At 39.7% G+C, this 15,852-nt stretch overlaps 1 protein-coding gene across 2 annotated transcripts in view; it reads right to left on the reverse strand.

Annotated features, from left to right (window-relative positions):
• MARCHF6 (membrane associated ring-CH-type finger 6) overlaps positions 1-15,649 on the reverse strand; it is a 44,620-nt gene extending 28,971 nt beyond the window's left edge. Inside the window, exons 1-6 of one of the 2 annotated variants that reach the window (XM_059484033.1) lie at positions 15,616-15,649; positions 10,891-10,987; positions 10,015-10,088; positions 3,305-3,448; positions 2,373-2,445; positions 556-724 (exon numbers count right to left, since the gene is read on the reverse strand). In XM_059484033.1, the coding sequence (XP_059340016.1) occupies positions 556-724; positions 2,373-2,445; positions 3,305-3,448; positions 10,015-10,088; positions 10,891-10,987; positions 15,616-15,634 (576 nt within the window). In that variant the 5' untranslated portion in view covers positions 15,635-15,649. Of the gene's footprint in view, positions 1-555; positions 725-2,372; positions 2,446-3,304; positions 3,449-10,014; positions 10,089-10,890; positions 10,991-15,615 lie in introns of both variants that reach the window. The other variant, XM_059483955.1, reaches the window with a different exon arrangement.
• Positions 15,650-15,852: the final 203 nt, after the last annotated feature.

The raw sequence follows: 15,852 nt of genomic DNA on the forward strand, positions 1-15,852 counted from the left end.
TGTCTTTTAAAAACTGACATTTACTAAAACGAAAACAACATTTTGAATTATTTTTTCCCTATGCATGGATTGCTTATATGATCACTTCTTCACCCAAGAGACTCCTGAAAGCACTGAAGGAGTGCATGTGGTGTGCAGGGAGTGGGAAGAGGGCACAGAAGCTCCAACTTCAGTGGTGTCAACAAAACTTCCAATTGCTTTGAGAACAGTGAATTGTTACCTCATGAACTACTAGCATACTTATGAAAAAGACAAAATAAAAGCAAGCTGTATCTTCATTGACTATGCCTGAGAATTCAGCTTTATGTGCATAAAGTTATCTTAAAAAATGGTGCCAATACAGAGCTAAAAATCTATGCAATGCTACACAATAAAACAACTTCAAAAACATAACAGTGGTGTCACCGAGTTTATATGGCAAAAAGTGCTCAAATTATGCTAACAAATAAAGATACCATGAAGTAAAATACCATTACTGCTGTGTTCTGATAAAGTATTTACTGCCAGAACCACATTTTCTAAATTAACTGTGAACTAATGAGCAGTGAGTTTTACCTCATTTTGTTGACCAACCCCATTGAGTGGCTGCTGTTGATTTTGTTCCAACCACTGTGGTGCTCCTCCATGGACGATCTGTTCACGTAACCAAACAAGGCTGATAAATGCACACAGAGTGCATGTCACCACAAAACAGCCCTGCAAACAGTCAGCCAGTAAGTTCTCCCTGTTAAAAATAAAACCAAAACACAAAACCTAATGAAAACAATATTTTGCTGGGAACACTACAGAGTAGCTCAGAAAAAACAATCTTCCAGAACAGCAAAGGAAATACAATAGTCACTAAGTAAATGGTTTGATATAGTAAGAGGTTCACTGAAATGGCAAAATGCATAATATCCAGTCCACCAGTCCATCCAGATAAAGCATTTTATCTGCTGAGCTACCTGAACCAGTAGGATGGAACTGCTGGGTTTCCCCTTCAATTGCTCTGCATTTCAGCTAGCATTTTACCTCAGATATTATCTCTGTACCTTAAAAATCTTAATCAATCAGATCATACATAACTGTATAGCAGCAGTAAAGCAAAGTTCAGTCAGCCAACCAAAACTAGGGTTTCATGCAATGCAAGAGGTACTTAAATCATCTTAAGCAGTTCTCATCCCTAATTTCAGGTTCCTCCTTGGAAAACGACAATATGTTCTTAAAAATAAGTAAGAAAGATGGCATCATAGTGCTCTGCCATCCCCAAAGAAGCATCAGTCGGGTCTCCCTTGAAGCTGCAAACTTGTGCCTGCAGAGCACAATGAATACCATGGGGACATGAAGTCCAAAATGAAAAGATGACACAAGAAGCTACTGTAATTGACTCTGCCAAAGAAATAAATGTCAAAACAGTTTCACACACCATTAAAATCTGACAAACACTTGAGTCTCTTATTTTCTCCCTAGACTGTAATAGACATGAGGTGCTCTAGGTTTCAGTTACAGACTCTTCTCCAAAATATAAAAATACAATCTACACTACAGAGTTAACAGGAAATATACTGTTTTTAGACTGAAACAAGCATGTCTCTCCAATAATGAAAATAAGTTAAATGCAACTTGACCTGATTTCTCAAATCAAATAGCCCAATTGAGATAATTTAGACGAACCACAGAGAACATTCGTTCCAAATTTGCTTGATGTGCAGCTGATTCTACTTAAACTCAGTTTCAGTTCCTCATGTTCAAGATAAGGAGAAAGTAAGAGGCTTGAATTTAAGTAAGCTTGGAATTCTGTTGTTTGGTATTTATTTATTCTTCAGGCAAAACTGATTTAAAAAGGACAAGAAAAGACAATGTGCAATAGCAAATGGTGATTGAAGCATTAAAAATCCAAGTATCAGCTAGATGGAAATCTGATTTTAAAAAATCCCTCTCACGTAAGAGACTCAGAATGGATAAAATTAAATTCAAAATATAAAAATGCAACAAAGAAAACCAAGTGACATTATTAGTGACACATTTCTTAATATTCTACTATGTATCTGATTTAAACCATAGGAAGTTGATTTTTTAAATTTTTAAGTGTAATTTTGCAGCATAAGTTTTCTTGACATCAAATACAAATTTTCATTAACCAGGGCCTGCTTTGCAAAGTCTGTTTTCCAGCTCCAAAGATCCTGAATAATGGAACTCCAAAGTGAAATGATTTCTATTGTAATGGTGTTGTCCATACATCTGGCTGTGCAAAGGGTAATGGGCAGTTGCTTATTAAGATGGTAGAAGACAGCAAGTGTAACTGGATGAAAGGGAAACTAAGGTCCAAAGTTCCTGTTTTCAAGATAACCTGACCAAAACAGGTTTTTGTATCAAACTGCTGAAGTACTTACGTGGACAGAATATCTAATGGCAGCGTCAGTAGTGAGCTCACAGAGCCAGTAAACAAGCACTTGTAGATACGACCTGCGGGAATAAACAGAAGCTTGATATAAATTCAATTTTGGCTATAGCTTCACTTGGAAAGGACCCCCAGGTACCCTCTTGTCACCTGGTGGCCAACTAAATTTATGACGTGGAAGAAAATCTCAACTTTCAGTGCATGAACAGAACTCAAGATCATATACAGCCAAGTGGAACAAAGCTGCATTTCAGCTGCACATCTTTAAAAAGTACGCAGTCAAAGTGTAACAACTGCCATGCTAGATTAGAGCCAAGATTCATCTAGATCTGTGTCCAGCACTGGTCACACTAATGGATGCCTAAGGAAGAATATGGAAGCAGGTTAAAGACACAAGAAGTATCACTGCAAATATCTATTTGGAAAGTACATTTCAAACTGTATATTACAGTAATTTAAATGTGTGCTCTGTTTTCTGAATTCCTTTATTACTTACATGACTTTGATATTTAAAAGTTTCACAAATCAATTTGTCCATGATTGTAAAGGAATTTTACTTTTCACATAACCCCTGCACCTCTATTTAGAGATGATTAATAAAAATAGGACAATTCTTCTATCCTAATATTAGTAAATGGCATAAAAACCTTCCATGTAGATTTTAAAGAAGATAATGAAGAGGCATTTTATTGGAGTAAGACATTTAAAAGCTCTTTCATGCATTCTCTCCTATGTCTTAACACTTTTGCATTGCACTACTGGCTTAAGAATCAAACAGGTAGAATTTCTGAGTGAAAATAAACGAAATAGCATCCTTGAATTTTTATTTTTTAATAGACAATAATGGTCTCACAAAACTTTGTTGCAGAAAGCAGCACATTTCCATGTGTATAAGAGCATTATGTACAGAAAATGAATACTTACATGCAGTAAGAGGTACTACTCCCAACCATGCAAAGGCCACAAGTGTATAATGAAACCAGTATCGTATTGCTGTGCCAATACTTGTAACCAGTCCAGCAAAGATGTCTTGGATTGGAAGCCGTGAAGGCATATCTGGGGAATAAACTGTGTGGAAAAAGGCACTTATGAAACAGTTTGCCCTTTAGAGAAGCATTTATGTAAAGTCCTGCCAACTACAAACTGTTTGCATCTCACAAAAGCTTACTAGAAGAATAAGCATATTGTATATTCTCAGGAGACGACTCCAAACAACAAGAAAATTCACATAACACATTTGTTTCAATGTGTACTGAGTGGAATGGGAAAATTAATAAGCTCCATGCCAATTTTGACCTAACTGAAGTTTTTTTTAATAGCTTTATTTGTTAACTGTAAACTCCAACTACCTAAAAATAAGCTCAAGAAAAAGCAGATTCTAAAATCAGTGTAACTCTCACTCAACACTACCTCAAAGATTCCCTCTGTTATTTATAAACCTAGTTCATGGACAGGGCACGAGGAATAACACAAATTAGCAATTTTGCACACTATCCATTTGTTTGTGCTACATAATTTAGATCCTACTTGCCATCCAACAGCACAGACCAAAACAAAAACCCCAGCAAAATAAAAGCAGGACACAGGGAGGAAAATTGGAGAGAACTGATAAAGTATTCACAGACATTGAAATTTACACACCATGACTGACTTTCAACAAATATCTGCTTCATATCAGGCAGAATTTCTTCTAGGGATGCTTCTACTACAGAGCACAATGCAAATCTCTGATCCTGCACAGATATTCTCATATACTAGATTTTCTTGACTTTTTAAACTCAACACCTATATGTTGCATAGGTCCATCCCTACTCAAGAGCCAAGAAAAACAGTGGTGAGGTTTTCTTTTGCAAACAAGTAGAAAACATGTAAAAATTTCATTACATGTACTTAGCTTCTACACACTTACATGGATACTAAGAAGTGGTAATGCACAGCATCAATAACAGATTTGAATAAAGAAGATAAACTATATTTGGGAGTTGCACAAAGACATTTCTGCTTGGATGTTTGTAATGTTGGAAACATCTGTGCTTGAAGAGTTTAACATCATGGACTATCTTTTAAAACCTTACATACTTCGAACTGCACAAGGATACTCAATTTTTATAAGAATAAATAGAGAGAAGTTTTCAATTCCTCTCATGAGCAATCCTTTAAGTGTCTAATAAATACTGCTTTATGCTATCTACATGCAGCTCCTTCACCTACATTCCCAATCATCCTTTTACTAGGCTCAGAGAAGAAGCCTCTACAGGAGAAAAATTCTTTTCTCTCCACAGCTATTTCCTTCAGTTTCTGTATTGTAAAGAGAAGTCAAGAACACAGACAAAGAGTATCAACATCCAGAAGCAGTCAAGGAATGGGGAGAGACTGGCGCATTTCAGCAATGTGTGGATTACAACTGACACAAAGTAACAACAGCACAGGACCCCAGTAGTGACTGGTTTGAAATTTCAAAGCTTGTTATTCGCCAGGTATCTGGCAGGGAACTGGAATTCATGAAACAGGACTGAAAGTATAACACTAGGGAACTGTAGCTGTGAGAGCACAGAGCAGTGAACTGAAAGCAGGACACAAACATATTTTGACATTGTCTTACAATTTTCTTGTTACAGAAACAGATTTAGTACACAATTTGGAACTATAGAAAATGCCAGCCGAAGTCTAACTAATGATCTCAGCTCACACTGAACAAACATTCTGGAAAATTTCTGCCACAGGAGAGACAAAAAAGCTTTGTCAAGGATGCAAAAGAATACCTATTTAGAGTGCATCTGTTAAATATTTATGGCACCACTCACAGACAATTCAGCAGATACTTTGAGAACCTTCTCATTTTCAAAAAATGTATTTTGATCTACACTTTGCAACAAGGACTACACAGAAAACATTAACTTTGTATTAATGATTAATTTGTTAGGGACAAGTTGTTAAGTTGGAAAGATATGAAATTTAAAAATGCATCTTCCAGGAATTACCAAACACACACAAAGAACTATAAGAAAGAATGTCCATCCTAACTTAAAGCAGAAAGTGCTTACAGAAGTTGGCATTTTTGTGTGCTCATTTTTCTAAAGGCTTCAGAGTTACAACAGAGCTTTTTCAAATAAAAGCACAATGTAGCTACTACTCAGAGAACACAAGCTATATCCCCCAAATTTTAACCATTTGGTGATTTTTGATGATTTGAGAAGCTGAGGGTGGGAAGAAAGCTGGTTTTTCTGTGCACTGTCCTGTGCACACCTTAAAATATGTACAGCTTTTTCCACTAGAAGCTTTATATCATGATGACAAGGTAAAATCCTGCTGTCCTGCAACACTGAGGTGCATGAAATGCAGGAATTCCTAGCATGACAGGAACCCCTGGTGTGCAATCATCCTGCACCACTGCAGCTTGCTGCCAGTGATTTTCATAACTTCTCTCCCCACCTGTGTCTGTCACCCAGTGCCATTTTCTGTCCACACTGCAGCTCCCTGCACCCCCTCCCCACCACCACTTTGAGGCCTGAGACCTTGACCCCTGCCACCACAGCATCCATCCTCCTCACTGCACCTCCATCCCTTACTTTCCACCCCAGTAACCTTTCCTAACTCAGTTTGAGAAAGCAAATTCCTACTTTATTTACCACAGCTCCTCCAAGTAAAGATCTTTCTACTAGAGACCAATTGAAACAATAGCTTGTCTTCTTTTTCTATTACAGTATGAAATTCAAACAGACTTTGGGTGAGTTTTTCATAGGTTTAGCTCAAATTCTTTGAGCTGTACAGGTTATAGAGAAACTACTAGAAAGCTTTTTGGATACTTAGGTCACAGCTATGCAGTGTAACTGCTAATTTAGTTGTGAATCCTAAATTTAGCTGGGGTTTTTTTGTTTGGCTGGTTGTTTTCAGGAGGTGGGGTTTTCTTCTACCCTCCTCTCCTGTAAGCCTAACTTTTCCAGGAACACAATTATTAATTTTACTTCTCCAAAACAGATGGTATGACAAAAAATATGCTCTTACACTGACATAAATAAGGTAGGAAAACCACAAGGCTAGCTTTAGAAGCTGCTATTTAGCTTACTTCACAGAATCATCACACCTGCAACCCTCTCACCCACAGGTTCTTTATTTACTACTACATTTGCAAGCCATTTATATGCCACCTCAGTCATGCTCGTGCACTGATCATGAAATAAGACTGTGTAACTCATAAGTAAAAACCACATACTTGATAGCTCCTGGGTGGAAACACTGATTTGGTAAAACAGGGCTTGTGAGTTATTCTTTAGGTTGGACTAGATGATCTTCATAAGACCCTTCCAACGCAAACCACTCTATGTTTCTGTGTTTTACACCCTTCAAACACATGCAGACTTTGCTTCAGACCACTAAGGTAAAAGGAGAAAAACTTCACTCCTTCTCAGACAAGCACAGCTCTAAGATATGAAGTAACATTCATACAACTCTCAGCTGTGTGCATATTCTGCACACTGGAACTGGCAGAAGGCACACTGAATTCTGTGCCAGCATGTAGTAGTTTGTTCCAGAAGTTTATTTCTTGAAATTAGCCTTTCTAGAAATGCTGAAGCTATGGACTACTGTGTTAAAAGTTTATCAAAACAGGTAGAGATATCAGTTTATTATATCCTTCAATAATGTAATATCCAAATTACATGATAAGGAACACCCTACTCATATGGGTTCCTTTAGTTTTACAGTCTTTGTTTTAACTAAGCTTGAGACATTGAATGAACTGCATACTGGCAATGAAGCTGCACAGGAAGGGCAGAATCCTCAGACAAAGATCAGCCTAGTCTGCTTCTGCATTTGTGGTTTTGACAGTATTTATGTCAAAATTACCTCCTACAGAGTGGAGAAGTTTTGACAACTGTATTTTCTTAGGAAATACGGCCTCACCATCTTTCATGTGTCGGTGCTTACGTTTAGTGTAGCACTAACAGAAGCACATCCTTGCACATGACAAAAGAAAGTGCATGTGTCTTTAAAAACTCAGGAAGAAAACTCACAAATTAAAAATTAACAAGTACCTTGATAATCAAAAAATATCAAAAGCTACTTTTTTCATAGTTGTATTAGTTCTTAACTTGTAGAACTGCAGAAAAGTAATGAATTTTAAAACATAAAAATTTAGCTTTAAAGAATGCATTTGAAATCAAGTAATTTACCAACATGACTAAACACATTTAGAGAATGATGCTATCATTCAAAAGAAAAATTTGTTCCTTTGTACTCCAGCCAAAATACAAGTTGAATCTTCTCCTTTTTCCTTCTTTCCAAGCAATAACTAAACTAGTAGTTCAGGTGCTTAAAAAAATCCCAAAATGATACAGAACTTAGAGAATAATGCACTAGAAATAGTTTATGAATACTCCATGGATGAGAAGTTCCACTAGTAAGGGAGCATTTTTGACAGAAGGACAGCAACAGCCTTAGCAAGCAAACCAAGCTAAACAAGAGAGGAGCTGCTGGTATTACTGCACTAATACTCTATTACACCACTAGTGCTTGTCTGCTGGAGCACAGATACTCGTTACATGCATGTGTTTATCTGACCACATCCTGTGGTGAAATCGACTTATCTGAAAATGTGTTACACCGGGCATGGTTACAGACCAGATCCAGCTTTGCTTGGGATGACTGGCACACACTTAAGTCACCTTCTTTTTCTGCCTTATCATTCTCTCTCCAGCACCTGTGACTCCTTCCCTGCTCCCACAAGCAGATCCAGTTTCCAGACTCGACAGCCACGTTATCTTCCAAAGAAAGAGGGATATGAGAAATTAAGGAAACTGTAACTGCATGAGTGTTGGGTGTGAGGGAAACAGTGAAAGAAGATCCCATGGGTAGGAAGGGCAGGAGGAATCTGTGCAGGGTACCTGACCTGCTACCACTGTGTGAAGCCCGGTAGAAAAAAGCACACTGCAATGTGGAAAGCTGAGAAGGAAACCTTATCAGCTGAGCCTGCTCACTCAAGGGAGTGACAAGTGTGTGGCAGAGGATAAGCAGACCTTTACTACAGGCTGAATGTGGAGGACACACTCTATTGCATAAGGAAGAATGAGATTGCTTATTACCAATTTCAAAGGTCCTATGAAAAATGGTAATTTTTTTGAGCCACATTAACTCAACTAAGTTTTCTCCCCTGTCCATAACCTGCAAGTTCATTACAAGCTGTGCTGGCAACAGCAGTGTCAGTAAAGAATTAACTTCTGCAGGAACACCTCTGTTGATAAGGGCAGCAACTAAGCTTCCTCTTATCAAGAATAAAATGCATATAAAATGTATTTAGTTTGGAATGGCTTATCCTCTTTTTCTAGATCCCAAGGAAAACACTATTAACTTTTTTGATTTGCTTTCTTCTTTTCATACAAAACTAGAAAGTCTTCTTTCTTAACAACTAATATATCACTGAAATGCCATTTTCTGGTCTTGCACACTAAATCCCGTAGAGGACCTGGTCACAGTATGCAATTTTGGAAGTGGCTAATTAGCTTGTAGGGAGATTCAGAACTGCATATCACTTTTAGTTTGTGCAAGTTCCATACAGAAGTAATACAATACCTTTACAAAAATATGTAACAAACAAAACCTGCAAGCAGATGATCTCTAACAATCCTCATACAGGTCACTGTAGTATTTAAGAATAATAACTGGAAAGCACTGCTGTGTTCAATGTAAAATACAATATTGCCCTCCCAAGACAGAGTTAATATCACACATTTCTCTGACAGTCTAATGTGTTTAATTAATTCTTGGCAGGAATACATTATACCAAGGCTCAACATATAGAAAGAAAGTCCATTGAGGGATTTTTGGAACAGAAAATACATGAACTAAACCACCTTGACCTGAGTTTTCTCTACCAAAGTACAAAACTAGGAGGGAAAAAACCCAAACACCCACAAAAAAGGTGAGAGGGGAGCAGGAATAAATCAGTAAATTTAAAGGGAAAAATGTAGCATAAAACCCACTTTACCTGCTCAACAGGCAATAAACTGACAACACTAGCTGGCCACTTCACCTATTCCTACTACAGTCATCCAAAATGTAATTAAGAATCCTCTGGGAACTATATGAATATTCTTCATCATTCTATTTAGTTGTATCTAAGATAAAAGTCAATTTAACACTGGGTAGTTAGCGTATCTTGACTGAAATGTAAGTGGAATAATCGTAATTTCTATTAGCTGTCAAGACCACTTCAACTGAAACTGACAGAATCCAAGTATTAGTGCTGCAGTAGATCCTTTAAAGGTAACTGAAAACTAGCTTTCAAATTCGAATTGTTTCACTTTACCATTCAGACTTCCAAAAACTCAAATTTATCAATGAAGCTGAAAACGTGCAACACTCTGTACTGTTGGCAACAAAAGAATGGGACTGAGGCTGGCAGAAAAAGGTGCAGAATAATACTTCTATGTCTCACTTAAGATTATGAAAGAACCAAATTATCCATCATTTAAGCAATTCACAGTCTGCAATAACATGCATAGAAATTGCATTTAAAACAAGAATACAGAAGTTACGCCGCAAGTTTGGATCAACCACACTGAATGAAAAAGTAATCACTTCATAGATATTATATGAGAAAAATTCTGAAAAAATAGGAGCAAGTAAAACATACTTACTTGGTGTGAAAGCAAATCTGTGCTTACATAATTCACAGTATTCTTTTCTGCTGTGCTTAAGCCACTGAACTAAGCTGCAATAAAAAGTGATCACATTAACACACACTATACATCTCTCAGCCCTATCCCTCCATTAAGGAAAACACACCAATTCCCTGCTTTCACACTTAAATCAGGATATTTGTACTGTGAAGCAGGACTTAAATTAGCATGTTTATGAAGTCCATTTAGGCCATGAAGTAAGTTTCAAACAGTAGAAGAAGGTAAACTGACAATGTGTCCCAGTGTTGCTAAAGAACACTCATCCTTTGAGTACGTTTTTGATCAAAGCAGACACCTGGCACCGACACCCACCAGTGACATGGCTCTTATAAATCCTTCAAGACATGACATAAGGATGCACACAGCTAAGATTTACAACTGCTGTATTTGTGAAAGGAGGACTATTAAAATATCAGAAATGACCATATAGACCAGAAAGACAGTTTTTACTTTAGCACTTCCTGATCAAACACACCTCAAAATGACTAAAAAGCATTAGGGCTTTTTATTTTTTTCTGTTCACAACTATAAGAGGGTAAAAAAGCCCCAACATGCTGATTTTCTGCTTAATGTTCATTAAGCTGACATACAATCAGAACTGCAGTCCCACATACAAATAATTATCAGTGCTTTCTTTCCATATATAATTCCTAAATTTTTCCTGAATTGTAACAAATTATCATGTAAACAACATCAAAACCCCAAACATGTTTCCACTGAAAACTGTTTTTTTTTCACTAGTTAACCTCAAGACTTGAGGTATTTTTAGAAACATATTAATATGTTTTCATGAAGAAAAAAAAAATTTAAGAAACACAGAGACACAGAACTCACCATTCCTGATGAATGAATTTAATACTGCCAGTACACACACACGGGTGATAGAGGGGTTTCTCGGGAGTTCCTTCCGACCGACAGACTCTGCATATATCTGCTGACAAGGACAAAAAGCTTATTACACTTCTGCTTAAAGAACTTACATCTTCAAGACAAATTACACAATTACATGCTAGAAACTTTACCATGTAGCAAAATGAAGCCAGGATAAATTGAAATAGGATGAAAGAGATTTCATCTGATGCAAGACAGAGACTGGGAGATCACCAGCAAGAGCAACATGAACATTATCTGCCTGATCATGTTACACAAACTCAAAACACGTCTTAAAGAATTTTAGGATTTCTAGGAAATACACACAGTAAAACTACAGGAAGATGTGTTTTCTACCTGAAGAGTTATCACTAAAACAACATAAAAACTGTTAAGGATAATTTTCCTGAATGTGGATACTTTGAAACAGAAAAATTCCATCTCAGTTTGGATGTTTAAAAATGTCCAACAATTACTTAAATACTTTGCTTGAACCTAACACACATATTTCTTTGGTGCTCTTGATGAAAGGAAAAAAATCCAATATAACAGACACAGGTATTTTACAATTTGCTACCCAACTTGGAGACAGGCTACTGTCTAGTAAGAAAAGTCATTTTCTATTTCTTATTTTGTAATTTCAGTAATATTTCCATACATCCCACACCTTCTTTATTCCCTACTTTTGACATTTTCTTGCAATTAAAGGTTGCAAGAGGTTTTATGGATAAAGAAGCGAGCATAAACTTTTCCATCTAAACTATTCAGTTAGCCAGAGCTCTAAACACACAATTAAATAGAAATAAAAATCAAGTTTTATCTGTTTATTGACAGATACATCTTTCCTTGACTCTTCCTTTTACTTCTATTAAGAAAGTGAACATAAAATACCCATTTTTATAGAATATGTGAGTTTGAGATTTTATCTTTTGTCCATTATTTCTCTATCAGCCACTACCCAGCAAATGTGCAAGAATGGAACACATGAATATCAGAGATCTTTGTCAGAAAAATACCAGCTGATGTGAGAATACTGCAAATATGCAATTCCAAATCTAAATCACCTATCTTTGTTCTTGGCCAAAATCTTCAAAAGTTTATGCTTTTCTACAAAAACTTCAAAAAGGCACCAAAGACTGATTTTTTTTTTCTATAAAGAAGTCACATTATGACCATACCCACAGTTTATAGACTTTTAGGACAGTTTCTACACATAAAGCATAAGAATTCAAATTATTAAATTCAAACAATTTTCTATCTATGAAAATGTTGAGTGAATTCATTATGCAGCATGAAAGCCCAGCATTAACAGAAGCAGGTATTCAATACCACATCAGTGATGCTACAAAGAGAATAAAGAGCACTTCCATCACTGCAACATGTAGCAGCAATGATTGGCAGTATTGCTGCCAACATCAGGAGTCCCCGGTTCCTCTGCTGACAAGAATGATCAGAACTGCTGCTTCTCTCAACAAACGATTCTTTTATCCCAGAGAGCACTTCCAGATGGCTGCACAGGACAGCGTCTCCAGCTGACAGGCGGGCCCTGCCCTACCCCCTGGCTGTGGCATGCCCACCTCCTCCGGCATTCCTTCCACGGGAGCTGTTTCACTGCAGCACTGGGCAGCTTTGCAGGCTGGCTCAGCCTCACAAGGGCCAGACAAGCACGAGACAGCACATGAAACCACTGCTCTAAGGACACCCTGGCTCCAATGAAAGCAAGCTAAAAGCACACTGTTCCCTGAAGGAACAGCTCTCTGAATCTGTCCATTTAATGGCCTGTTGACTCTCACAGCAAACTCTTCACTTATTGTCAAAAGTTCTGGGAAAAGCAATTTGCATTACTGTGAGCAAAAAAGCTCTTTACTTGAGAAAAGACTGCCTGTTAGCTTACTAAAATAAACCTAAATTTTATTTTTTCAAAGCTATGATAATTTCTAGATATTTCCACTTGTTTTATAAATCCAAATAAACATATTATGAGTGTAATTGTTTGGACTGTTAAGCAACTGATAGCTTCAAATCAATAAACTCTGCTGAGGGTCAATGTGTTAAGCTATGCACCTTATGACCTACAGCCATAGTCAGAGAATTGCACTGTGCAAGAGTCACTATTTCTCTATGTGCACCCACTCTTTGCATCCTGTTCTTCAGGCACATGTTTTGGAAAAAATGACCTTGAATAATAAATTCTTTCCTGTTCCCCCCGAGACTGATTCACTGCCTATTATCTCTCCAACCGAATCCAACACTGGAATACCAAAAAGTGAAGATTACGTTATTTAGCAACAAAGTGATTTATCTAGAAAGAACCAGAATTACCTCTCCAGCAAAACCTGGTATCTGGTGCTTTCAGGTGCTGCAGAGAGGCAACTTTCACATTCGCTCTGAGGGGAAGCAGCTCCCGCCTAGGTCTGAGCTGACCCCAGAGTGCCTCTCTTATCTCGGCTCTCACCACACAGCTCAGTTCCCAGCTCCTCAATACACTTCAGTCATGCATCAGAACCACAAGGGCCAGAACACCGCTACCAGACAATCACCAGCTCACAAAGTCCACCTGACACTCTGCAGCAGAAGCTCAAGCACACACAATAATATCATATTTCCTCTTCCTCAAGGCACTAACACAGTGTTTGCTGCTGCTGCTGCTCAGAGCGTTCTAACCTTGGGAAGTCTCTTCAGCGTTCTGGCAAGCCCCGTGAAGTTCTAATAGTAGGATCTGAGGCTTGAAACTGTAGAAGTTGTAACATTCTGGTGGTATTTATGGAAAGTGAGGATACAGACCGGTTACTTTCACACTGCCACTGGGAGCTTTGGAGGTCAACACTGATAAGGCCACAACAGAATATCTAAGGCTGCATATACATGTGCCTTGGGGTGTGCTTGTATATAAAACCAGAAAAGTCAAAATGTCAAGCGTGGAATTTAACACAAAGGTTTAGTTAAAGACGACAATGCCTTAAGATGTAACTGAAAACCTCCTCTTCTTTGTCTTGCTGGTCTGTTCACCTACTTAAGTCAGGTATGATCAAAGTCTACCACTGGTAACAGCCTGTAACAAATTATCAACTACGCTGTTTGAATTAAATCCACCGAGATGGATTTACCAGCTGCTGGAGTGGTGGAAAATCAGGAGGTCATTTCTGAGTATCCACTTCACAGCTTGCAAAAAAACCAGTTTTTCTGGGCAACCAGAGGAAAAGCAATCAAAGTTTCACTTTGTTGTTGACTTCATTGGTGTAAGTGACTTGGTCTACAGAGCTGCAGCAAGCAATTTTAAATGTTAGATTTAAGAAACAACTAATATTTTGATAAACCATCAGTGATCATGGGTATTAAGGATGCCTTCAGCACAACCCAAAGAACACTACTACAAAAGTGCTGTCTTACTTCATCCAGTGGTTCATATTTTTCCTTTTTTTTTTTTTTTAATCCTCTCAAGCACCTGATAAAAAACTACATTCAAAATGATGCCAAAGTAACAAAAGCCAAAACACAAAATGTTTTCCTTGGAACTGCCTTGGTACTGCAATATGTATTTGCACTCATTGTTGAGATGATAAACAAAGCTCAGATACTGCAGGAAACATAGCACAACAAACATGCTTTATTTAGTTTGGTTTACCCTACAATATGAAGTGCTGATCTGTCGAAGTTCCCCAGCATCTGCTTGAACGACATAGTCCCTCTCCCTCTCTGGAGACATTCAAAACCCACCTGGACACATTCCTGTGTCACCTGCTCTAGGTGACCCTGCCTTGGCAGGGGGCTTTGAGTACATGAACTCCAGAGGTCCCTTACAACCTTAAAAGCGCTGTGGTTTTGTGATTATCTAAGCATAACGAAAGTGCTGACTAAACATATCCATGCTTGATCTCAAATAAAGCAATACCCTTAGAAATGGATACCACACACAAAACCCACCTCATGACTATATGTTTGACAATTCTTTTTTTTTTAAAGTTAGATAAGTGACTACATATTAGCCTTTTTAAAGTTAGATAAGTGACTACGTATTAGACAGAAAAACATGTCAGCTCCTGCATATTTCAATTTTTCAAGCAGATTGCCCAGCGCACGTAACAAAGCCAGCTTTGCGAAAGGAGCAGCTATTACTACTCAGCCAAACGCGGAACTGTGAGGCTCCCTGGGCTCCAGGGCGGGCCGGGTCCGACAGGGTCCGCTGGCCAGGAGGGAGCCGCGGGCAGTGCCCTTCTCCCGCTGCCCCGGCGTGCGCACCCCGCTGCTGCGCTGCTCTCCGCCCCAGGCTCTCATTTCTCCCCGGGCCCCACTTCCTCAGCCAGCGGGAGGTTCCGGCAGGCCCCGGTGCCCCGGCAGGGCCCGTCCCAGCCCCGCTCCGGGTGTTGCCAGCACCGCCCCCCTTTCCCCGCGGTTATGTAAGGGGCACCCGTGCGCTCCGCCTCACACACTGCCCCCTCGGTCCGGCCCGGTTCGCTCCGGCCCGGCCCGGCCCCCGCGGCACGGCGGGCCCGGCACGGCGTGGGGGGGCGCAGGGCCCGGGCACCTGCAGCCCCGGTGTGAGAAGCCCCTCTGGGCGTGAACAGCCCCCAGACCGCACAGCGGGCCCAGTGACATTCTCCGCCTCCTCCCCCGCGCCCCTCCACCCTGCGAGGCTGCCCCGGCAGAGCCCCCGGCCGGGACTGGCGGCGGTGGCGGGGTGAGCCGTACCTTCCTCAGCGGTCTCCATCTTGCCGGGCTGACGCAGCGCCGGCCGGGCGGGTGGTGTGACCGGGGGGGCGGGGCCGCGCGCAGAGCGGACGGACCGGCCGCGCCGCCGAGCCCGCGGCCACAGAGCTCGGCGGCGCGGGGACGGAGCGCCGCCCGCCCGCCCACAGCGCCGCCTGCCGGGAACACCGGCTGGGAGGCCCGGGATGGGCCGGGATGGGCGGGAGCTGCTGCGGGCCT

This window comes from Ammospiza nelsoni, chromosome 1, assembly GCF_027579445.1.
Source record: "Ammospiza nelsoni isolate bAmmNel1 chromosome 1, bAmmNel1.pri, whole genome shotgun sequence".
Lineage (NCBI taxonomy): Eukaryota > Metazoa > Chordata > Aves > Passeriformes > Passerellidae > Ammospiza > Ammospiza nelsoni.